This window comes from Schistocerca piceifrons, chromosome 3, assembly GCF_021461385.2.
Source record: "Schistocerca piceifrons isolate TAMUIC-IGC-003096 chromosome 3, iqSchPice1.1, whole genome shotgun sequence".
In the NCBI taxonomy this organism is placed as follows: Eukaryota; Metazoa; Arthropoda; class Insecta; order Orthoptera; family Acrididae; genus Schistocerca; species Schistocerca piceifrons.
This window is the reverse complement of record NC_060140.1, coordinates 45,983,296-46,009,001: the sequence shown is the minus strand read 5'-3', so window position 1 is coordinate 46,009,001 and position 25,706 is coordinate 45,983,296. Positions and strand designations below refer to the sequence as shown.

Here is a 25,706-nt window from a genome sequence, read left to right as displayed (position 1 = left end):
TGAGATTCCAGGCCGAACATCCCAGACATCACTGCATACGAATATGTTGGTGTACAGAGAACAATGGCAGTCGGCGCTAGAGGCACCGTAAGCTCAGATCTGTTTATATCAGCACCCTAGCAACTCTTGCTTGATAGGTATGGTCCTTTTACATCCCAAGGTCAAGTTACATTAAATGAAACAGTTTCAACCTTGAAACAGGATTCTCGTCCTCCAGGTATGTATTATTATTTTTATTATAAATGACCAAACTACTCAAGATTGTTCTGCGGGGTGTACAATAATAATTTTGATTTCTTTAATTGAGGTCTGGAAACACCCCGAGTATAGAAATGTGATTTTCAATGTTATGTTTCAACTTTACAAGATAGCTAAAAATCTGGGATCATCGCTTTCTCAACCGACTTTTATGTGTCCATTGTTGTAACCAGTCCACAGGAAAAAAAGACGTGCATTCCTGCAATAAATGCACAAACAGAATTTGTGTTTTGTTGAAGTAGGCGGTGATATATTTTGCTCATATTGGATGATGACTGAAAAGGGCTAAGACCTCAACGACTCTTTAGCAGGTACATATAAGAGTACCAGTGATGATGAATCAATTTTGGGAAATGTGGATTAGAGTGATGGTCATGAAGATATGACAGAGAAAGACATACAGCTGGAAGTCTAGGTGTATGTGAATTAATATGGAGAAGATGATAATAGTATAATATCCAGGTAACTATTGCGCCTACAATTGCATGTAGAAGTGGACAGGTAATATTTTACAGTACCACCTGAAATGCCTAAACAGGCTGCCAGGAATATAATATCTGAAAATTCATATATCCCATGTCACCTCACACCACAATTCAGAGAAGTGAAAATCGTCGCAGACCGTTTATTACCAATCACATGCAGAGTGTAATAGTAATACACACCAATAATAATGCAGAAGACAGAGAAATTCGACAGCCATATCCTGAGGGGGGCCTTGAACTTGACTTTACATATCAACAGCAGTCCTTTGATCTACTAATAACAGCTAGTTTACACAAGGCACGTGGAGAACCTTTGAGTGACTTTGGTGAGATTATTGTGGCTTACATATTTTTCGAGCCACAATGAGCTTCATAAGATGTGATCTCGGAGTCTTTCCATGTAGCATACTTCTACAAAATCTACTCGGTTTACAAGCCGCGTCATTTCGAATAAGACACTCGATTTTCCTGGGACATCGTCATCAGGAGTTGAAATCTATGACTGCCTGTGTAGGATCGCTATTCTACTTATATAGATGTTACGGCAGCGTGTGGAGCCTTCCAGAGAGGACTGGAGTGGTGCATATGCAGGAGGCAAGCTGGACAGCAACTAGAGGTTACGGAACCGAGTGATGTCACATGGAGCGAGCGGCCGGCGCTACGTTTGAAACTGCCGCCCCCTGTCGACACACCCGTCGATCCTACGTCTTTCCTACTATCACCCTCTCTTGCCCATTCCATTTTATATCGCTCTGAAATGTTAGGCCTTGATATTCAGTCGCCGTTACTGTGCCAAATAGTACACTAGCATCACTGTATTCGAATAATATGGATTTGTTTTTCCTACTGACATGTATTAACTGACACTTTTCTTTATTGACACCTACTAACCATTCACGATAACAACTAGAAATTTTATCTAACTTATACTGTATACACGCACAGTCACTAAACGATGCCACCTATCCTTACATCACAGCATCTTCAGCAACCAGTCGCAGACTGTGCTTACGCTCTCCACCAGATCACTTAAGTATATCGAAAACAACAGCTGTGCTATCACACTTCCAGGGGACATCTGACGGAGCCCTTCACTCTGATGAATGCTCCCCGTCGAAGACAACGTACTGGGTTCCGATACTTTAGGTAACGTAATCTGTATGCTTGTACCGCCCTTAAGAATCTGCCGTGGGGCATTGTGTCAGATGCTTTTCAGATAACTAGGAATATGGAATGTGCGTGTTGCTCGTCATGCATGGTTCGAGGGGTGTCATATGAGAAAAGGGCAAGCTGAGTCTCGCACGAGAGATGATTTCCAAAACAATATGATTCGTGGACAGAAGACTTTCGTTCTCAACGGAATTTGTATTAGAATTGAGAATAAGGCCAAGAACTCTGCAAAAAGCCGATATTAAGGCAATTGGTCTGTAATTTTGCTCGTCGGTTCTTTTGCCTTTCTGCAACGATTTTTTCCGTTCCTTGACCCGGCATTGGGTAGAGATTCGCTATAAATACAAGCTAACTGAGGGCAATACCAAAGACTACTGTTCGTAATACCTAATCGGTATTCCATCCGGACATGGCAAACTAATTATTTTCAGTTTTGTCCTGCTTGTCTACGAAAGGGATGCATATTACTATGTCCTCCATACGTGAGTCTGTGCAGTGGTCGAACTACGGGATGTTTGCACGATTCTCGCGCGTGAAGGGTTTCTTAAACGCGAAATATAACATTTGGCTACGCTTCTGCTATCTTTTGCTGTCGCGCTAGACTGGTGAACGAGAGACTGGATAGAAGTATAAGACACACATAGCGATTTTGGGTTTGTCCGTATTTTTCTCGGGTAATTGTCAAGATCTTTCGCTAAGGTATGGTGATGATAGTTGTATGCTTCGGTACGGACATTTTTAAGCCACTCGAACTTCTATTAACTTTCGTGTCTCTGTTCTGTACGAGAGTAAATTTATATATTTCCAGTAGCACGTTAGTTCAATAATTTCTTTATTCACTTTTAACTCATTTTAATCCATATACATATACCCTTTAACGACGCGAGGTCTTTCTATAGCTCATAATTTAAGGACCAATGTCACGGCATCCATGCATAATTGTATTTAGGTTATTATATGTGTTACCTTTCTAAACAACAGTGAATACAAAATGCCCGCATAACATCTCCGATAAAACACTGCGGAATTCTCTGTGTAATTCACGGCGTTTTTGTTCAGTGACGATCCCTGGGAACGTTCGCAACAATGCACGGTCGGTGGAGAAGGGCCTGAGTCGTTGCCTAGCATCATTGCGATTTCTGCCGAGGGTATCGTAGTGTCGTTACGAAATCGTGCGCTTAGTTAAACCGCAAAGAAACTATTGATATTCTGTTGTGAAGTGTTAGAGCATTTGTTACAGCACAACAGCCGCTGTTAAAATCTCATTCCGAGCTTGTGAGCTTCGCAAGAAGTCTTAGCTCCAGCTCTGGGGACATGAGACGCATCAGTGATAACAGGTATGATCCAGTGGCTTGGTGTCACTCCTTATTCGTCTTTTAGCAGGAGATTTGAATTGCAATCAGCATAACGTAGATTATTCTGTCTCACTATCTGTATAGGAAGTTAGTGCTGGCGTATAAAACTTTGCTGTCGGATGATGAAGCGTGTTTCGGACACCTGGTTGGTTACTGGATTCCCTATGATAGATAAAACTCTGATGACGTGTTTATATTGTAGCACTTCTTGGTAACTTCCACACAGCTGAAATCTTAGTTGCTTTAATTTTTGTAACAATCTCACGGAATATGTGACGCTATATATGCAATGCTTTCGAGTATTCACAAAGTGAGTTAGATGTTTAATAGTTTAAAGTGGAGATTATAATTTTATCGAACAGCGCTGAAATGAGCTAGACGCCTGTGTGTCACACTTGGTAATGAACACTAAATCACATTTATGGCAATATTTTGAACTTTTAATGAAGAGGGAGTTTTCATTACGCGAATTGTACACTGAGGTGACGAAAGCCTCCTAACATCGTGTCTGGCATGCTTTTGCACGGGTTCGTGCAACAACTCGATGTGGAATGGGCTCAGCAAGTCGTCGGATGTCCCCTGCTGTCTCTACCCTCTACCGCCGTCGATATTTGCGAAAGTGTTGCTGAAGTAGGATTTTGTGCGTGAACTGACCTCTCGATTATGCCCCATAAATGTTCGATGGAGTACATGTCGGGTGATCTAGGTGGCCACATCGTGCACTCGAATTATCCAGAATTTTCTGCCAACCAATCGTTAACAATTGTAGCCCGGTGGCAAGGCGCAGTGTCGTTGATAGGAATAAAATCCATGAATGGCTACAGATGGTATCCAGGTACATGAGTACGACTAATTCCAGTCAATGCTCGGTTGAGATTGACCAGAAGGCCCAGTCTATTCTATGTAACCACAGCCCTCACCATTGCAGAGACAGAATGAGCTTGCACAGTATCTTGTGAAAACTTGGGTCCATGCCTTCGTGGGTTCTGCGACACACTCGAAGCCTACAGTAAGCTCTTACCCAGTGAAACTGCGACCCATGTGAGCATGTTATGAATTTTCCAATCGTGTAGAGTTCTATAAATATGGTCGCGAACCCAGGGGAGGCGCTGCAAGCGATGTTGTGCTGTTAGCAAAGGCACTCTCGTCAGTCGTGTGCTGCCATAGTCGTGTGCCCATTAACTTCAAATTTCGGAGCAATCTCGTGATGGATACGTTCGTCGTATGTCCCACAATGGTATCTGCAGTTACTTCACATAGTGTTGGTGGTCTTTTAGCACTGACAACCTAATGCAAACGCAGCTGCCCTCGGTCCGTGACAGGAAGTAATACCCAAAATTTGGTAATCTCGACCCGCTCTCGACCCTTTGGGCCTTGAAGTATTCAATTCCCTATTGATTTCCGAACTGCCATTACGCGTTCAGAGTTTGTTAATTCCCGTCGTGGAGCCATTATCACGCCCGAAAGCACTTCACATGAATCACCTGACAATGAAGGACAGCTCTGTCAAACGACTGCCCATTCTTATATTTTGTACATGATAACACTGTCTGCTGAATATGTTCGTATAGATATCCACTGTCCTTTGTCAGCACTGTATATTACGTCGTGAAAGATAATATCAGTTACGAATGAGGTACTCAGTCTTAGAGTAATGGTATGACAGAGAGAGAACGAATCGGTATCTCAAAGAAAGCTTTACAGCGGATCCCATTTTTATTTCTACTACAAAATACTATTGTTCCAGAGACGCTTCAAAGGTTGAAATGTAATTTATTCCGGAACGAGCACAAATATGAAATCGAACAATAGTGTAGAGCAAATAAGTTCGAAGTGTACTACAATAGGTGATGTCACACTAAGGCATTACAATTTCGTCACTGTTCAAAGCTGCCTATATAGTAGTATCGCACATTCCTCTTCAGGTGTTTCGCGTTGCTACATTGCTACGAGACATTCTCCCGAGTTGATGACGTAAGGATAATCTTCGTGTCCACTCTTTCATCGTGATACTGCCAATTCAGCCATTTGTGAAGTGGTAGCTGTTTCAGCTGTTTAGAGCCGTGTGGAGTTGAACCGAAGTGTTCTCTTCCTGTCGAATAGGTGGCCACTATTTCTGCAGCACAGTTATATGGTCTCCACCGAAGTGCTTACAAGGGAACCTCCCCATCGCACCCCCCTCAGATTTAGTTATAAGTTGGCACAGTGGATAGGCCTTGAAAACCTGAACACAGATCAATCGAGAAAACAGGAAGAAGTTGTGTGGAACTATGAAAAAAATTAGTAAAATATACAAACTGAGTAGTCCATGTGCAACATAGGCAACATCAAGGACAATGGGAGTTAAGGAGCACCGTGGTCCTGTGGTTAGCGAGAGCAGTTACGGAACGAGAGGTCCTAGGTTCAAGTCTTCCCCCGAGTGAAAAGATTGATTTTTTATTTTCAGTTTATGTGACAAACTCTTATGTTTTCATCACTTTTCTGGAGTGATTATCACATCCACAAGAAAACCTAAATCGGGTAAGGTAGAAGTATCTTTTTACCCATTCGCTAAGTGTACAAGTTAGGTGGGTCCACAACATATTCCTGTCATGTGACGCACATGCCGTCACCAGTGTCGTATAGAATATATCAGACGTGTTTTCCTGTGGAGGAATCGGTTGACCTATGACCTTGCGATCAAATGTTTTCGGTTCCCATTGGAGAAGCACGTCCTTTCGTCTACTAATCGCACGATTTTGCGGTGCGGTCGCAAAACACAGACACTAAACTTATTATAGTGAACAGAGACGTCAATAAACGAACGGACAGATCATAACTTTGCGAAAATAAAGTAAAATTTTCAGTCGAGGGAAGATTTGAACCAAAGATCTCACATTCCGCAGCTACTCACGCTAACCACGGGACCACGGCGCTCGTGATCTCGCATTCTCCTAGATGTTGCCTATCTTGCGCATGGACTACTCAGTTTCTATATTTTACTAATTTTTTTGATAGTTCCACACAACTTCTTCCTGTTTTCTCGATTGATCTGTGTACAGTTTTTCAAGGCCTAACCACTGTGCCAACTTATAACTAAATCTGAGGGGGGTGCGATGGGGAGGTTCCCTTGTTAGTATGGAATTCAGTGGATCTCATTCCCGTTAGTAGGCATGTTTTCATTGCGAATTGTGATTATTGTGTTGCACGTGAAAATCTTCTGCCTACGTGGTGGTGAGCATTTAGCATTGACTTAAGGTCTTCTTCAATGCCGTGGCAGAAAGTGGCTTGGGGTGAAGCTAGTCGTTGGCGTGCTGACCCAGCCTCACAGATCGCCACATGCACTGCCACGAGTGCTCGAGTCTTTAGAAGCTCCCAAGACGTTTGTGACTGAAACCGTAGCAGCGTAATTTTCCACCAAACACTGATTTCATGTCCCACGAGCGCACTGACACCGGCACTTAACAGGCGACACAGCCCCATGTCTTATCAGCGCTTTAATGTGGGGAAGCACATTAGCACACGTCTCTAGAGACGTTGGACGACTGTGGTGTTATGATAAGGACTGGAGTACATTCTCAAGCGCATACAACCAACGTTGTAGGACCTCTCGCTTTCCAAATAAAGTAATACGGCAGTTCTCAAATAGTACTGAGTCTGTGGTAGAGTTATATACATTAAAATGTGTTGACAAGAAATATATGAAAATTGTTTATGATAAGGAAAGTAGAATGATTTGGTGACCGAGGCCATCCTTGTCTAAATCAATGTATTATTTCAACTTTCATCACTGCACAATCATTTTAATACATGTTTTGTCATACGCATGATCGTTCTAACTAATTTTGTTTAAGGCCTTTGCGTAAAAAGACTTGAAGTAATTTTTTTGGAGTTACCTAATCAAATCCTTTTGCGTTGGCGATACGACCAATGTTAATACAATTTTTCATTCTTATATGGACAGTTGAAGAAATTTAGAGTTCATATCACCACATTCTCAGGCCTTCTTCCTTCTTAGACTTTATAAGCTTTACTGAGTTCATCTGTTGTTATTGGATCTACAGTTCCTTTTCCATCTACTGTGATATCTATTAGTGAGGAGTTTCGTAGTTATTTAATCCATAAATTAGGACAGAATACTACTACAATCTGCGTATAAATGCTGTATACGACTCTTAGGAAGACTCCTACGGGGTAATGAGGAATATAATGAACAAGATCTAACAACCATTCAGGCAAAATGAGATCTCACTAGCATGAAATATGTCTCAGATGTCCAGGTAGTAAAACTACAAGGTGGCTAGGCATGTTTGTGACCTTGTCAAGCGACACAATAAGTCATAAAAGTGAGTCTGCTGCTAATTTCTTCTTTGCAGTTGAGTTCTGTAACAACAGTCAGATGCAGATTTGTTCTCGGAGACTCAAGTGATTAAGGCTGGAAGTAGAAACAGGGGAATATGTGAAATTTTCTACATCACTTATCCGAAAATAAACTGGAGTCCCTAATCAGGGAACCGACTCGGGAAGATAACATATTAGTCATCCTGGTCAGCAACAGGCGAGAACTTCCGACGCAGTAGAAAAGGGAACCTCCGGTAGTAAAGCCGTTATAGCACAGTTGAGTAGGATTCTATATTGCAATAGCGAGAAACGTAGGAATATATCTCCGCTTAACAAGAGCGGCAAGAGTTCGGATTAGCTAATCGGCCAACGAAAAAATTACGTATCTAGGACTGACAATGTTGACATCAATGTACAAAATTCAAAAGAATTGTACAATACGCTTTTACAGCTGATATGTGTGGAACAAAGTTGCGAGGGATGGAAAAGATACGTCGTTGTTCGACAATGATTATAAAAAGCTGCAACGAAAGCAACGAGAGCCCCATTGCAAATTTAAACGTACGCGGAGTCTCGGAGACAAACAAAACATGAACGAAGCCAAAAGCAGCTTAAGGAGTGACACTCATGAAGCGCTCAACGAACTCGAAAATAAGATTCCATCTACCGACTTGACACAAAACCTTCATATGTTTTGGTCTTGCGATCGAAATCAGCAGTGTAGATACTCCAGGATCATAGTGATATCGAAGCGGAGGATGACAGAGGGAAAGCCGTATTACCAGAAGTCTTTTCGTCAGAACTGTTTCACCGAGAAAGACTGCACTGTAGTTCCTCCTTTGACACGTCACACGAGTCTCGAAATGACACCTACCACAATAAGCGACTGTGGGATAGAAAAGCATCTGAAATCACTCAACAGAGAATAAGACACTAGACCTAGTGGGATACGAAACAACTTTCTCCTTTCCTATCAGCTTTGTATCGTTGGTCCTGGAGAAGCGGAGCATTTCTAGTGATAGTGCTTGTGTAACTATGCCTTTAGTTTCCATAGAATGTAAACTGCTCTGTGTAATTATGTACTTACGCCCACTGAGTCACAGACAACTATCATTTCTCGGTGAAACTTGGACCGTACGTAGAAAGAATAGCTGCACTACAGCACATAAGGTAACAACAAGGAATACTCAGTGAGACGAATATAAATGCCACTTATAGTCAAAGGCAATAAGTACACTCAGGTGACCACGAATGGTGAATGTGCCCTGGACTTTACAAAAGGCTGGACGTGCCTCTTAGCGGGGTGTGTGATCCCCACGGACGGTAACACATGTTCAGCAACGTGTTCCCGTTCTATAACTTTTGCTTTTATATCGATTGAGATGCGGAGTCCTAAACATGAAGTGACGGACGAATGCCATTCGAAAATACCCACATGGGAAGCAGTACAGTGTCACAATGATGTTGACCGGAGGCTGTACTGTGTTCAAATCTTTCGAGGTTAATTTGCCGCTACAACATTATGCCTCACCATACCACAAAATCTGGACTTCCAAAACGTTCATGTCCGACAATGTTCCTGGGTGAATTACGTATTCTCACCTCTCGCCAGATGAGGGAACGTCCAGAATCACTGGCTCTGCTCTCAAACGAGAAGAGTAAGCGACATGATTCGTCGTTTGTGCAATCCCTGCACACCTGGCGCCATCGCAGATCTTTGAACACGGTTCATTCGAAGGTGAACGTTACTATGACAACTTACTCCTTCCCCAAATCCGTCCTTTCAAGGAACAGCCGCTCCTGACCCCATTTTTGAGGATGACGATGCCTGACCGCATCGAAGAAGGCATGTGGAGCAGTTCTTGGAACGAGAGGATATCTGGAGAATAGACTGGTTCAGTTAGCAATAATTTCCACTACCGAGACCTCATCGAGCACGTGTGAGATACGTTGGGGAGACGTACTGCAGTACGACCACATGAACCAGAGACCATGCTGCCGTTGTGGTCCGCCCTGGTGGAGGAATGAAACACCCCACCACAAAAACTCCTTACAGACTTTGTGCCCAACATGGGAGCAACTTGCAGAGCGTGCGTTGTCGTCCGTCCTGATTAAACGAGTCCCTCTTTTTGTAACGTTCAGGGGACCACCATACAGCAGGGTTACTTCGCTGTATTTATAGTCTTTCAATAAAGGTGTAATCTCTTTTCCTCCCATTTCGAATACTTTTAGTTACCGTTTGTGCTGTGCTGTGCTGTACGTGTTCCTTCTATGGACGGTTAAAGTTTCATTGAGAAATGTCGGTTGGCAGTGACTCATGGAGCGAAAGCTACTTTCGTTCTTACGTCTGGCCCTCCTCCTTATAAATGACATAGCGGATGGCGTCGGAAGATCCACGTGCCTCTTCGTTTACGGTGCTCGTAAAAGAAAAGTTGCAAAGGTAGAAAACTGTGTAGAGATGCAGGAAGACTTGCAGAAAATCTGCAATTGGTGCAGGGAGTTTTAAAAGACCTTCTTCACAAACAGATGTAACGTTTTGTGCGTAAACAGGCAGAAAAATCCGTTATTGTATCCTCTTGCAGAACAATCACTGGAAGGGGTAACATTTACAAATGCCCAGAAGTGCGAGTACGGAGCGATTTTCGTGGAAAGACTTCATAAAACTGACTGGAGGTTAAACAGATGGCATACTAAAGTTAATTGCAAGAACAGTCATGAAATTGAGCTCATCAACATAGGAAGTAGCTTACAAAACACTCGTTCGATCAGGCGATAGAAGAGCCACCTGTTTCCCCACGAGTTCACACAGTGAGCGCGAAAACCATTCCGGAGATACTCAGGCAACTCCCGTCGCAGACGGTTCAAAGAAAGCATTCAGTAAAACGGCTGCTTTACTGATAAAGTTAAAAGAGTGTACGTTCCTAAATTTATCAGCCAACAACATATCACTGTCACTTACGTGACCTCGCGAAAAGAACGTGAAGGCAAAATTAGACGGACTCGAGCACACCCAGAGAGTATTACCACCTATCGTTCTTCCCATGAACCATTTACGACTGGAACAGAACAAGGAAATGACAGTGGTACACAGTATACCCTCTGACACACGCCGTATGGTGGTTTGCGGGGTACAGATGTAGATGATATATTAATAATTTAGTTCCTGCCCGGCAAGCTGCTAAAAGGTGTGTGGCGGAGGGTAGTACTTCCCTGTTCCACTCGCGAATGGCACGGCTGAAAATGGCTGTCGTTAAGCCTCTGTATTAATTTTAATTTATCGAATTTTCTAGTCGAGATAATTTCGTGATATGTATAATATGGGGAAACTCATGTTGTCCACCTCTTCTGAGAGAGTGCTCTCTCGAAATTTCAATAGTAAACATCTTCGTATATACAAACTTACAGCATGTTGGAGTAACCAGGATCAGTACTTCTGTTACTCGGTAGAAAGAAAAACCAGTCCAAGTTGCAAATATTTTATTTTTCATTCGATGTCTAGTTTCGAGCTGAAACTTCTTTTGAAATCTACATTACAAAGTTCGGGAATGGCATTTCCAAAGATTTTAACAAATGTGGAATGTACGAGTATAAGGACATTCACTGGTACACTTGGGAAGGCAGGGGAACCGGATCTGTCGTTGACTATATATAACAGATCAGGACTTCAAGAAGGCTGTGAGGGACACAAGTGTATTCAGGGGATTCTTTGATGACAATGATCACTATTTAACCTGCAATGAAATTGGTATTGTGAGGCCGAAAGTGCAGGAGGTCAGGTCCATATGTAGGAGGACAAGAGTGGAGAAACTTCAGGATAAGGAAATCAGGCACAAGTACATAACAGTGATCTCAGAAAGGTACCAGTTAGTTGAATGTCGTCAATTACAGTCATTGGAAAAGGAAGGGACAAGGTACAGGGACACAGTACCAGAAATGGCTAAAGAATGTCTTGGAATAGTTGTGTGTAAAGGTAGGATGAAGCAAACAGCTTGGTGGAATGATACAGTCAAAGCAGCCTGTAAAAGGACAAAGAAGGCGTTCCAAAAATGGTTACATATTAGAACTCAGGTAGACAGAGAAAGTTATGTTGAAGAAAGAAACAAAGCCAAACAGATAACTGCAGTATCCAAGAAGAAATCTTGGGAAGACTTTGGAAACAGGTTGAAGACTTTGGGTCAAGCTACTGGAAAACCATTCTGGAGTGTAATTAGCAGACTTCGAAAGGGAGGTAAGAAGGAAATGACAAGTATTTTGGACAGGTCAGGAAAACTGCTGGTGAATCCTGTTGATGCCTTGGGCAGATGGAGGGAATATTTTGAAGAGTTGCTCAATGTAGGTGAAAATGCGATCAGTAATGTTTCAGATTTCGATGTACAATGGGATAGGAATGATGATGGAAATAGGATCACATTTGAGGAAGTGGAGAAAATGGTCAATAGATTGCAGTGCAATAAAGCGGCTGGGGTGGATGAAATTAAGTCGGAACTCATCAAATACAGTGGAATGTCAGGTCTTAAATGGTTACACAGGATTATTGAAATGGCGTGGGAGTCGGGACAGGTTCCATCAGACTGGACGAAGGCAGTAATCACACCAATCTTTAAACATGGAAACATAAAAGATTGTAACAACTATAGAGGTATCTCTTTAATCAGCGTTGTTGGAAAAATATTCTCAGGTATTGTTGAAAGGAAAGTGCGAGTATTAGTTGAGGACAAACTGGATGAAAATCAGTGTGCGTTTAGGCCTCTTAAAGGTTGTCAGGACAAGATTTTTAGCTTACGGCAAATAATGGAGAAGTGTTACGAGTGGAACAGGGAACTGTATCTATGCTTTATAGATCTAGAAAAGGCATATGACCGGGTTCCTAGGAGGAAGTTATTGTCTGTTCTACGAGATTATGGAATAGGAGGCAAACTTTTGCAAGCAATTAAAGGTCTTTACATAGATAGGCAGCAGTTAGAGTTGACAGTAAATTGAGTTAATGGTTCAGAGTAGTTTCAGGGGTAAGAGAAGGCTGCAACCTAAGGATCATATGTTGAAAACAATAGACTGGCTGGGTGAGATTAAGATATGTGAACATAAAATAAGCAGTCTCTTATATGCGGATGACTTAGTTGTGATGGTAGATTTGATTGAAAGTTTGCAAAGTAATATTTCAGAGCTAGATCCGAAATGTAAGGACTATGGTATGAAGATTAGCATCTCCAAAACGAAAGTAATGTCAGTGGGAAAGAGATATAAACGGATTGAGTGCCAAATAGGAGGAACAAAGTTAGAACAGGTGGACGGTATCAAGTACTTAGGATGCATATTCTCACAGGATGGCAAAATAGTGAAAGAACTGGAAGCGAGGTGTAGCAAAGTTAATGCAGTGAGCGCTCAGCTACGATCTACTCTCTTCTGCAAGAAGGAAGTCACTACCAAGACTAAGTTATCTGTGCACCGTTCGATCTTTCGACCAACTTTGTTTTATGGGAGCGAAAGCTGGGTGGATTCATATTACCTTATCAATAAGATTGAGGTTACGGATATGAAAGTAGCTAGGATGATTGCAGGTACTAGTAGATGGGAACAATGGCAGGAGGGTGTCCACAATGAGGAAATCAAAGAAAAACTGGGAATGAACTGTATAGATGTAGCAGTCAGCGCAAATAGGCTTAGATGGTGGGGTCATGTTGCACGCATGGGAGAAGCAAGGTTACCCAAGAGACTCATAGTAGAGGGTAGGAGGAGTCGGGGCAGACCAAGGAGAAGGTACCTGGATTCGGTTAAGAATGATTTTGAAGTAATAGGCTTAACATCAGAAGACGCACCAATGTTAGCACTGAATAGGGGATCATAGAGGAATTTTATAAGGGGGACTATGCTCCAGACTGAACGCTGAAAGACATAATCAGTCTTAAATGATGATGATGACGATGATTTATATTTCTCTCTTTACTGCTAGTTTCCAGGTCGTAGACCCATTCTCAAACCATTCTTCTATATCAGACAAGCAGTCAAGGTGGAACCTGACATGGTCACTGGGCACCAGTGGCATATAAAGGAGCCTGAATAAACAAGCTTTCTGCCCGTGGCTTCGCAGCATACAGACATACATATTTCACATATATATTTATGCACATATATCATTTTCATTGAATTTCCCCTGAAATTTCATTCGAATGCAGTGGAAAACTGTAGTGTAGGCTCAATACGGTTTAATCAAAAATCGTGGACAATAGTTCAACTTTTTGGATGTGAAAATGGAATAAACACCACTTTTCAAACTGGAAATAGGATGCTGTAAGTATTTCATTTCTTTTCTCGACGTTCACTGACATTACTTCCATTTTTAAATTTTGATTATATCAAGTGTGTGGACTGAAATGAAACTTCGAGGAGTTTTGAGAGAAACCTTCATTTCAATTCACCAACAGTGCACCAAAACGGATGAGCTCGTTGTGTTCGTGAATCATTCTTTGAAGGTTCAGTACTATACCACACTTTACTCACGCTACAGAATCATATCTTCGATCTACCTCCAGTTTTTCATCTCCTATAAAGTATATCTTAACAGTTTCATTTCTCCATTTCTTAGGGGAAGAAGAGATTCAGGCCTGTGGTAAATTTGACATGGTACTTTGAATGTGGTCGCTAATCCATTTTCTTCTACTTCAAATAACGTTCCTAATGAAGGCATGTGAAAGAATGAATTACGTGGCCTCATATTGTTCAATAATAACAAAATACATATACAAAAAGGACTAATTTCTGGGTCGAAAGCGCATTCTCAATTCCTGAAGCTCTACTTATGTTTAGAAAGGAATGTTTGAGAATAGCGCTACAGCATCGGAACTAGCAACGAAAGAGTTAAATATTAGCGGTTAACACAAGTACATAGTTAATTTGTGGAATATCTAGTCCAAGACAGATACGGGTGCAGCGTGTAACGGCCACTGGCCACTGCGGGGCACCGAGCGAGGTGGCGTAGGGTTAGCACACTGGACTCGCATTCGGGAGGACGACGGTTCAATCCCGCATCCGGCCATCCTGATTTAGGTTTTCGGTGATTTCCTAAATCGCTCCAGGTAAATGCCGGAATGGTTCCTTTCAAAGGGCACGGCTGACTTCCCTTCATTAATCCGGTTAGACCGATGACCTCGCTGGCTGGTCTCCTCCCCCAAACAACCCCCATTGCGGGGCCGAATGCCGCCTCGTCGTGCTGCGAGCGCGCCAAGGAAAATCAACAGGCGACGAAAAGACGTTGGGCTATCTTTCCAGCGACGACAAGAGGGCCCAAATGGGGAAAACAAACTTTGACCTAGGACCGATTATTATGATACCGCATCTGGGAACGTGGATCCCGGAAACGGCGAACCTGGTCGGCTGATGGCGTGTTACTGTCATGAGAATCCATGTGTTGAAGGGTTTATGACACCGCGAGCAGACAAAGGTGTTGGATGCCCACTCCTCATCGCAGGACATGGAAGTCGAAGCCTCGCTCGCTCTGCATAGGAGGGTAGGCGGCAGTAGGGGGCAGATTTAACGACGGCGTGCAGTGCTGCTGGTACAGGCGCAAGTGTTTCGGAGCACACGGCTCGACGCACATTGTTAACACAGCAGTTCGCAGCAGACGACCGCTCGGTGTTACCATGACGACCCAACGAAATCGAGCACGAAATCGTCGAGAATGGACCATGGATCAATGGAAACGTCTCACCTGGTCTCACAAGTCGTGTTTTTTTTTTTTTTTTTTTCTTACACTAAGTCAGCGGTCGTGACTACATACGCCATCATCCAAACGTACGGCTAAACTTAACAAGCACCATACAACGGACACAGGCTGCTGTAGGCACAATAGGGTATTTGTTTCCCGGAAATCGTCTTGACTGGTTAGTTATGTCATCGTACGTTCAGAACACGCTTATGTGATGCCTGTGCCGTCACTATTTAGTACTTCCGCTGCTTATTCGCAGTGATGCCTTGTTTTGGAATTTACTTTTCGGAAAATGGGCTGGTAGTACCCCATTGAACAAATACATCTACAGTATGAAACTCCGGAAAAAAATTGTTTTTGAGCGTTCCAAAAATTGAGAAGGTAAGTAAAATTAGGTAGCAACTCGCTCATAAAGATCAAATGCCCAATACGTGAGTTTATTTCTGTAAGCATCATTTTGATGTAAGTAGACACTGTATGAACACGGGCGCTGATGACCGCGCAGTTGGGCGCCCCACAAAGCAGAAATCATCATCATCATCATCATCATCATCTCTATGAACACATTATAGCCTGTAGCGTAGTAGATAGCATGCTGAACGTCTAATGCAATATTTGCAAGACCGATTCTCATTCGGAGGAAGTTTGTTTTTCTTTTCCCCTCCTCTTCTCTTCACTTAATACTGGTGTCTTTTTAAGTTTACTTTATTCGTAATACAGTTATGTAGTAGCTTTTAATTCTATATGATATGACATTTCTATAAAATTGCCATTTAGTAACTTCATTTTACACTTGGTCAGTTCGAGATACATCACAAAGTTGGAGTGAAGAAACTGTATTTAATGCGTGTGGTAGCTCTTATTCCGATGACTCTGGAACACCATTTAACATCTTCCGACCGCATTATACTCCCCAAACAAGTCATCGAAGACAATAATTTGTCACTTACAACTGTTTCCATTCAACCTGATGTAAAGCTGTGTGATTCTGACAAAGAGAAAAATTGAACACTGCTTGGAACCCACGACGAAATGTAATAAGAAAGTGAAAGTCGGTGCTGCTTAAGCACTTTTAGATCGCAGTGTTTCAGCATCACTTACATATGCAGTAAAATAATGGATACTTTAAGGTTCTACTGCGTAAACTGCATATTTCGTAGAGCTAATTTTCCGGTGATTTAAATTAATGACACGGAGGAACAGAACATGGCAGTATGTAAGCCGACGGTGCTCTGCAGATCCCCAAGAGTGTTAGGACGCTGTCTGAAAATTTGAAAACTGAAAAAAGAGGTACTTGGAAAACAGTAATAGTTCTGGCAACAACTACAGATATTAACTGCCAGAACTATCTTCTGAATGAAAATGTTTCCAACGTTTCTTATTGAGCAGGCTTTCACAAGCAGCCTTGGAAAACCTTTAGCATGGTCCGAACAAATAACACAGTTCCAGATTCCCTCACTTTTAACATAATTCTACAACTTATTGCTGTGTCACAGTACTTCCTTCCCAGTCACCATGCAGTGCAGTTTTCATGTTTCTTATTTCCGGAACTTGATTATCTGGGTTGTTTCGAAGAACGAAGAGGACATAAACGCATCAACTTTCCGAAGGATTCCGCAGTCAGTCTTCACAAAATTCCTTTCCACTTTTACTTAGAAGTTGGAAACGCATTTTCCATCACTAAATAACTACACCGTTTGCAAAATGTACGAAAGAAAAACACTAGAAACTTCCATACGATGCATGTTCCAAGGAACATTGCATCATAATTCGGAGTAACACAGGTGAATAAGCAGCGGAAGTACTAGACAGTGACGTCAGCGGCATCACATAAACGTGTTCTGAACATACGATGACATAATTAACCAGTTAAGACGATTTCCGGGGAACAGTCAAGTATCGTAATTATCTGCCGACACTGAGCAAGTGACTTTCAAATAAAATGCCGCCCCTGTACAGGAGTACACATAATGGACGTACGAGTACAGGTTGTAGATGTGTGGTTGACGACATACCGAAGTTTGGGTCTGACCGTCAGTCGTGCTCAGGTAGCCCGAGGGTAAGTTGGAAATATCGGCTCAAATTTTCATTGAAGTCATCCCATTATGCAGCTGACGGTTGTTCATATTCGCAGCTGCGAAGGCATTTAATGTACATGTGTACCAGTAACTACGGCTAACACTCTCGTAACACATATAGAGCTTCGTGTTACTCCTGGCGTGTGACGTCACCAGAGCTTCAGCAATAACAGTGCGTTTTCGATCATGTGATCAAATCTTGGAATTTAATGACTTTTGACTTTTAATTACAAAATAACAACAATCCGAACCATATTTTTAATACAGGGAAATGGCCTTTAGTGCTACAGGGGATATTCACCTGATCTTCCTTGGTACTTGTAGCAGTAATCGAAGGGACCATGACAGGTGTGAACTACATGATCATTATTGTGGATCACCTTCATCGCTTCGTGCCTGATGTCTCCACAGGGGGCGCCAGCCTCTTCCAGCAGGATAAATGTTACAGGCAAGTAGCCAGAATCATGCTCATCTGGTTTTGAGGAGCATGATAGTGAACTGGTAGATGTCTTGACCAACAAATTCACCTAGTCTGAACCTCGTGGAACACTTATGGGGCGCTATTGGGCGCCAGCTCTGTACCTACGAGCTCGCAGGGATCATGCCACCTCTGCTTCCACATACCTCCAGAAAACTGCGGAGAACTTTTGCAATCCATGCCGCACAGGACGCCGGCCGCGGTGGCCTTGCGGTTCTAGGCGCTGCAATCCGCAACCGCGGGACTGCTACGGTCGCAGGTTCGAATCCTGCCTCGGGCATGGATGTGTGTGATGTCCTTAGGTTAGTTAGGTTTAAGTATTTCTAAGTCTAGGGGACTGATGACCTAATATGTTAAGTCCCATAGTGCTCAGAGCCATTTGAACCCTTTGAACCGCACAGGACTGCTGCTGTGAGGTACGTTCCAAAGGCGGTCCAAACGCTGTTAGACGAGTTCATCAATGTATGTTTTACATTCAGTCCAGTGAAGTGCTTTTATTTTTTGATTCTTTAGGTCGTACTAGGGTCAATTAATATGGAACACTGTCGTTGAGAACATCTCATACTGAGAAAGCATAGCTATTGATTCCAAAGAGACTGATGGAGAAGAAGAAGAAGAAGAAGAAGAAGAAGAAGAAGGAAAAGAAGAAGAGGTTGAGCAAGAAGAACATGAAGAAGAAACAAATCAATGAGGATTTGCAGAAAATAAATTCGTGGTGTAATGACCGGCAGTTATCTCTCAATATTAGTAAGTGTGACCTACTGTGTATAACAAAGCGAAACTCCCCAGTAAAGTACGAGTACAAAATAAATGCCCAGTCTTTGGAAGCGGTAACATCCATTAAGTATCCGTGTGTGACTATTCGAAATGATCTTAAATGGAACGATGAGATTACACAAGTACTCTAGAGTGCCGTTTATTGATAGAATCCTGAAGCGATGCAGTCCATCAAAAAAGGAAATTGCTTACAATACGTTAGTTCGTCCAGTCTTAAGAGTATTCTTCGTCTGTATGGGACCCTTACCAGTTGGGTCTGATTTAAGAAATTCAGAAGGTCCAAAGAAGAGCGGCAAGATTCGTGACCGGTACATTTAGTCATCGCGAGAGCGTGTCAAATCTCATAGAAAGTTTGAAGTGGGACACACTTGCAGATAGACGACGTGCTAAACGGAAGAGGCTACTCACTAAATTCCAAAATCCGATCTTTGCCGAGAATGTAGAGCATATATTATTACCACCAACTTTCAAATCGCGCAATGATCACCATTCAAAGATAATGGAAATTAGCCCTCGTCTGACACCTTCAGACAGTCGTTTTTTTTCCCCTCAAGCGATCCACGAGTGGAACAGAGGGGAGGAAATAGGACTTTGGCGTGAATAGTACCCTCCACCACACACCGCTTTGTGGCTAGCGGAGTATATATGTAGATGTAGAAGAAGTTGCAAAGTTAGAGCAACTACAGGCAAAAAGTAATCTCATTAAATTTTATGTTCTGTGGAAGAAATCACAGCATGAGTTGTTCTATATTCCGCTTTAAAGGAAATGACGCTGCTAATAGGTGCATATTTACCTCTGAGGTACTCAATCTCTTCCTGAGTGAAAGTTGGCAACCGTGAGCGGGGACGCCCCTCTGCTGCGCTGTTAGCGTCTACCCTCTGACGTACCACCGCCGGGTAATCCCCCTCCTGGCTGAAGATAGGGTGTGCGTAGAGCCCAACCTGGTCAATATCAAGACAAACGTTTGTCACTACCAGTGCACTTGCCTCAAACGTATCATTGATGCACACAATAAAACGTAGATAGACTGCATGACTGATGAACTTATAATCTCGCGGCACCTATACTGTTTTTTAAATATATCTAGAAGTTTTGTAAACTTATTACACGTCATCACATATTATTTCACTTATAGCAAAAAGTTCTGTATGAAAAATGAAAAGATATATTAATGCCAGGAGCTTTATACTTGTTACTCCTCTCCTCGGCTGTCATCTCCAATGTTCTCAAGAGTTCAGTACAGACTTTATTCGTAGTTTGTGTGTTTTTGACACGTGGGGTTGGATCCTACCACTGTCAACTGGAGGTATTTAAAAAGAATCATAAATTAACTTAAAATTTAATATTAAGAAATATACTGACTAGTCTTTTCAAAATCCTTCTACAAAATTACTCCATTACTGTGCAAAAGGATACCGGCACCTCTCGGAATTTTACTGTTTCTGATATATTTATAAGCTATTGAAGTAGGCCAGTACACGACATATGAAATAGTCTGCAGGATCTGAGGCGCCCACATGAACTTCATTGTAAAGGTTCACTTATTGTTATTGCACAACAACTTGTAGTCGCTATAAATTTTCCTTAACGTATTATTCATCTGGGATTACACTGCTCTGTTTCCACTCTTCTTGGTTCGGATTGGAAAGGATGTAATTCTTGAAAAGTAACGACACAAGAAATACAGCCCTCACAAAAAGTTTCAGTTTTTTCAGAAATCACGCATTTATATTGAGATATGAGGGTTCAAGTTGTTTTCCCAGGAGTGATCACACTGCAAATCCTTTGGTATTATACTCAAGCATAGACATAACTGAATGGCGCTAACGGAATTGTTGGCTAAGAAGGTATCTGATGATAACGTACTGAAGTAGGGTCACTGGAACAAGGCAAAACTAATTTTCTAACTAGAACAATCGCAGAAGGTCTGTTATTGTAGCATTTACCATACTTACATCAAACTGATACTTCCTCTCAACTGCTTCCAAGTCTTCACTGGAGTTTGAGGCTGGTCTTCTTCCCGTTATATTTAACGTAATTCCTACGGTGCCTGAAACAGATTTCCACTTCGTAAATTAATAAAATACAGTACTTGTACTTAGCATGAAGGAAGTTTTACATTATTTAGAACTGCACGAATGTAATGTGCATTATTCCATTATCGTATTGATGAAGCTCATTGTAGTGTAGTGAAGAAAGTTTGCAAGTATCGTACCATTAATTACAAACAATGTGGATTAAGTTGCCACCATAAACTAGTGGCAGTTGTAGGCTTATTAAATAGCAGCTACTACAACTATCAATAAGACAGCAACAAAAATTACTGCTAAGTGGAACAACGATTCAACGTGGAACTCTGTCGAGATGATACAACAGAGGCCTGCAGTCGCAGCAACCAGAATTCTTCAAACGTAAAAGTGATAATGATAAATGAAAGTAATAAGTTTGATATTCTGAGTATTTTAGACGGTCAAGTTAATAAAAGTTAATGGCGCTTCAACATATTTACTTATTTTGATAGCAATACTATGACTGCTGTGTGAAAAAATTTTCTTTATTGTTTTCAATAGTCCAAAATTCAGTATACTTGAATTTGAGCGTACTTGCAGTAAAATGGTTTCATACATGGTTCTCCAAAAAACGTTTAAAGTATCAAAATATTACATTCTCCGGTTAGTTGACGGTAGCTGAATGAAAATAAATAATATTGCAAAATGAGCAGCCTTTCGTAATTTATAAAGAAGTACAGTTAAACGTAAGCAGTAAGCTTATTGCGGAGTGCATTTCACTGATGTTTTCCTCTTTGGCCAAAGTGAAGGAACAGCATTTGACAGACATGTCTCCAACTGGCTGTTGTAGCCAGTTCTCCATCAGCGACAGCACAACCCTGGCCCCCGCTTACAGCCACCGCCAACCACGTAACGCTACTGAGTCGCTTCTGGATTGCTGTTTTCCGTTACAGTTTTACTGTCCTTCTTAATACATGTCGATAAAACGAGTATCGGACTAGACTAATTTGGCAGCGCTCGATCTAGCAGGCACGTAAAATTCCGGTTTAAAAATAATTTTTTTGTAATGGCAAACAAACCGGCGCTTTCCGTCGACAAAGGGCAGCGTATGAAAGACGAGACGAGTAGCAATTACTTGGGCTCACTCCAACTACACAAAGCAAAAATGAAATTGAAAATATTTGTCGAAGCACAAGAGATAATTCGCCAGACGACCCTTGAGAGAGACACCCTGTATACCTTCTGCCCACGCCACATACACATCTGACGCATATACACTACTGGCCATTAAAATTGTTACACCAAGAAGAAATGCAGATGATAAACGGGTATCCATTCGACAAATATATTATACTAGAACCGACATGTGATTACATTTTCACGCGCTTTGGGTGCATAGAACCTGAGAAATCAGTACCCAGAACAACCACCTCAGCCGTAATAGCGACCTTGATACGCCTGGGCATTGAGTCAAACAGAGCTTGGATAGCTTGTACAGGTACACCTGCCCATGCAACTTCAACACGATACCACAGTTCATGAAGACTACTGACTGGCGTATTGTGACGAGCCAGTTGCTCAGCCACCATTCACGAGACGTTCTCAACTGGTGAGAGATCTGGAGAATGTGCTGGCCAGGGCAGCAGTCGAACGTTTTCAGCATCCAGAAAGGCCCGTACAGGACCGGCAACATGCGGTCATGCATTATCCTTCCGAAATGTAGGGTTTCGCAGGGATCGAATGAAGGGTAGAGCCTCGGGTAGTAACACATCTGAAATGTAACGTACACTGTTCAAAGTGCCGTCAATGCGAACAAGAGGTGACCGAGACGTGTAACCAATGGCAACCCATATCATCACACCAGGTGATACGCCACTATGGCGATGACGAATACATGCTTCCAATGTGCGTGCACCGCGATGTCGCCAAACACGGATGCGACCATCATGATGCTGTAAACAGAACCTGGATTCATCCGAAAAAATGACGTTTTGCCATTCGTGCACCCAGGTTCGTCGTTGAGTACACCATCGCAGGCGCTCCTGTCTGTGACGCAGCGTCAAGGGTAACCGGAGCCATGGTCTCCGAGCTGATAGTCCAACCTGCTGCAAACGTCGTCGAACCGTTCGTGCAGATGGTTGTTGTCTTGCAAGCGTCCCCATCTGTTGACTCACGGATCGAGACGTGGCTGCACGATCCATTACAGCCGGAAACGTAATGGTACGCATTTCTTCTCCTTACACGAGGCATCACAACAATGTTTCACCAGCCAACGCCGGTCAACTGCTCTTTGTGTATGAGAAATCGATTGGAAACTTTCCTCATGTCAGCACGTTGTAGGTGTCACCACCGGCGCCAACCTTGTGTGAATGCTATGAAAAGCTAATCATTTGCATATCACAGCATCTTCTTCCTGTTGGTTAAATTTCGCGTCTGTAGCACGTCGTCTTCGTGGTGTAGCAATTTTAATGGCCAGTAGTGTATTTACATGCCTCCTCCTCCTCCCCCCTTACTGTGTCCACTTCTTTCTCCCGCTCTCTGTTCACCTCATTTCCCTCCCTCTGTACATATCCCTCTCTTCGTTGTCTCTGCCTTTCCATGTCCTCCTCCCTCTCCACCTCCTCTGCTCCTCACTCCGAGCCTATCTTCCTCCTTCCTCGTTGTGTCCAGCTCTCCCTCTCCCTTCACTCTGTCGCATCCTTTCTGTCTTCCTCGTCCCCTGTTCACTACCCCCCTACACCTTCCACTTCCCTCCTGCATCTCCCCTTGCTCCCCTTCTGCCTGTCGATCACCCCTTCCCCATCTGTATGTTTGTCCTCCCCTCAGACTCTGATCGCCTCCTCCTGCCTTCTCTGTTCATCTCATCCTCTGACTCACTGTCTCTCCATCTTCTCATACACTCCCTCCCTCTTTTTCTATTCATATCCTCTACCCACTTTCTCTGTCCTCCTCATTCTCCCCCTCTCACACTTTCTAGCTCCTCCTTCTCTTCTCCTCCCCTCCCCCCTACCCCACTGTCTCTGCTCTGCCTTACTCATCTGTATGTGTAGCCCGTGCAAAGCATACCGATACTACCTGCACAACACATTTCCTCCCCTGTGTCCCTCTTTCCGTCTCCTACCCCCCTCCCCACTCTGTCCATCTCATGCTCCCCCTCTGCTGGACATACATTCACACATAAGTCCCACCTGTGGTCTCTGATGGCTTCTTCAGAATATTATAATTATGATTTATTCAGCTTTCTGACCAGTATTATGTTTGTTTCCGTGAAAATACTTTCACAACACTGAAAAAATCCTGCAATACACAATCAGCAGAACATAGTAGCATGAAAGGATGCGAATATTTACGCAAAACTACTCTGATATGCTTGCTGTCACTGTGGGGACAGCTGGACATAGCTGCTTTTCCACTGCATTCAGTGAACCCATAGACGATTAGCACATTGGCCTATTCTCCCTCAGTAAATCCGCCCAGGCCGCTATGTACCGCTGTTAATGTACAACTACCACTACCAGAGAAACAAATCCCAGATTGGACAGAGGAATACTGAATGCAAGCCTGAGGACCAGTATTAAAGTAGACCTTACTGTTGTGAACAGCAAGTACCGTGAGTGAAATGCCGTCGACATTTGCATTGCTTTGCAAATTTTCACCATAATACCGGTACAACGGTTAAGAAAGCAAACGAAATGTTGTTAGCCTGCAAGGAGAACACAGATAACTTGTACCAAAATATTTGGAAAATATTTCCTAACAACTTTCAAAATTTTGTTGGTGGAGTTCTGGTTCATGCAGTACGGTATATATTTTCAAATGGAACTTGCTCATCCACATTAACAAAATGTCAGTGCTTGTGTTATGGATTCCTCTGGTAGAAGTCCACGAGCAACTGTAGTTTGAAAATTGTAGATACTGTTCCATGTGTCAGCACTAACTTACGGAAAAAAACTGAATAAACAAATACTTTGGATTCTGAAGAAGAAAGAAATTTGCCCTTCGAGTGTGGTGTTCAGTACGCCACCCACCAGCCTCATTACAAGGCTCCAGTCTGTCATTGAAAGCCTGAAGTAAGCACGGTAGCACTTCAGCGGAAGTTTCTGCGCAGTCAGTAGGAATACGGCCTTTTATATCATCTACTATAGTAGATTTGTCCTTATAAACAGTTTTATAACTTTGCAGAGAGAAGCTACAGGAGTCAAATCTATTGAACCACTCGGTGATGGTGTAGGCCGCCTTCGTCGAATCCAGCGATATGAAAACAGTCAGTGAAGATGAGCTATTGGTAGGATGCGGGAACAGTCGTGAATCATCCACGAGAAGTAATCATCAGGTTGACCGACTGAATTAATTCGAGAAAGCATGATACGTGCAGGATCTAACAACAGTGAGAAACATACCATTCTGCTTGGCCCTGAACTGTTCTTGATAGAGGCGGTAGACGAGTCCATGTGCTCTGATGACGGTGTGTGCAGCCAGGTAGTCGCCGATGCCCGGAGTGCTCTGTGACGGAGCCTGAAATTCCGCGGAAGCGTAGCCGGTGGTGAACACTTCCGGCTCGTTGAACGTGGTCCACATCTTCACCTGCGAGACGACAGCCGTCAGAGGCGTAATCACAGTGAGCAGGAACCGATATGATAAACACTGGAGCCATCGATACTCACTCTGTCTCCAAAGTTTTCGAACAGCACTCTGGCATACTCCACGAAGTAGTCATCGAGAATTGGGTTTGGCCATCCACCGATGTACTGCAGCGCTTGCGGCAGGTCCCAGTGGTACATTGTCACCTGCACAACAAGTTTGCTTCGTGAACTTAAATTCCAGATCCCATAACTTGTTGCCCATCGATTACATTTTTCAGTCTTAAATCTAGTGGTTCCCTGTCCATTCCAAAATCAGGTCTACCTCAGTGTTCAGGGTGGTTTTGCTAATTGGAGACAAACTGCAGGAAACTATGGCTGAGAGGACAAGAAGTCATATGGACACATGGCTAAAAGTGCGTTTCAAGGGAGAAACACTCTCATGAAGTTGGAAATAATGCGTATTTGAGAGTGGATCCAAAACACTAGTACA

General features: G+C 42.8%; 1 protein-coding gene across 1 annotated transcript in view; it reads right to left on the bottom strand.

The window, feature by feature from the left end:
- LOC124788378 (myrosinase 1-like) overlaps positions 1 to 25,706 on the bottom strand; it is a 128,270-nt gene that overhangs the window by 58,609 nt on the left and 43,955 nt on the right. The window contains exons 5-8 of the mRNA XM_047255644.1: positions 25,298 to 25,420; positions 25,034 to 25,217; positions 20,580 to 20,674; positions 19,418 to 19,565 (exon numbers count right to left, since the gene is read on the bottom strand). Of these exons, the coding sequence (XP_047111600.1) occupies positions 19,418 to 19,565; positions 20,580 to 20,674; positions 25,034 to 25,217; positions 25,298 to 25,420 (550 nt within the window). The remainder of the gene's footprint in view (positions 1 to 19,417; positions 19,566 to 20,579; positions 20,675 to 25,033; positions 25,218 to 25,297; positions 25,421 to 25,706) is intronic.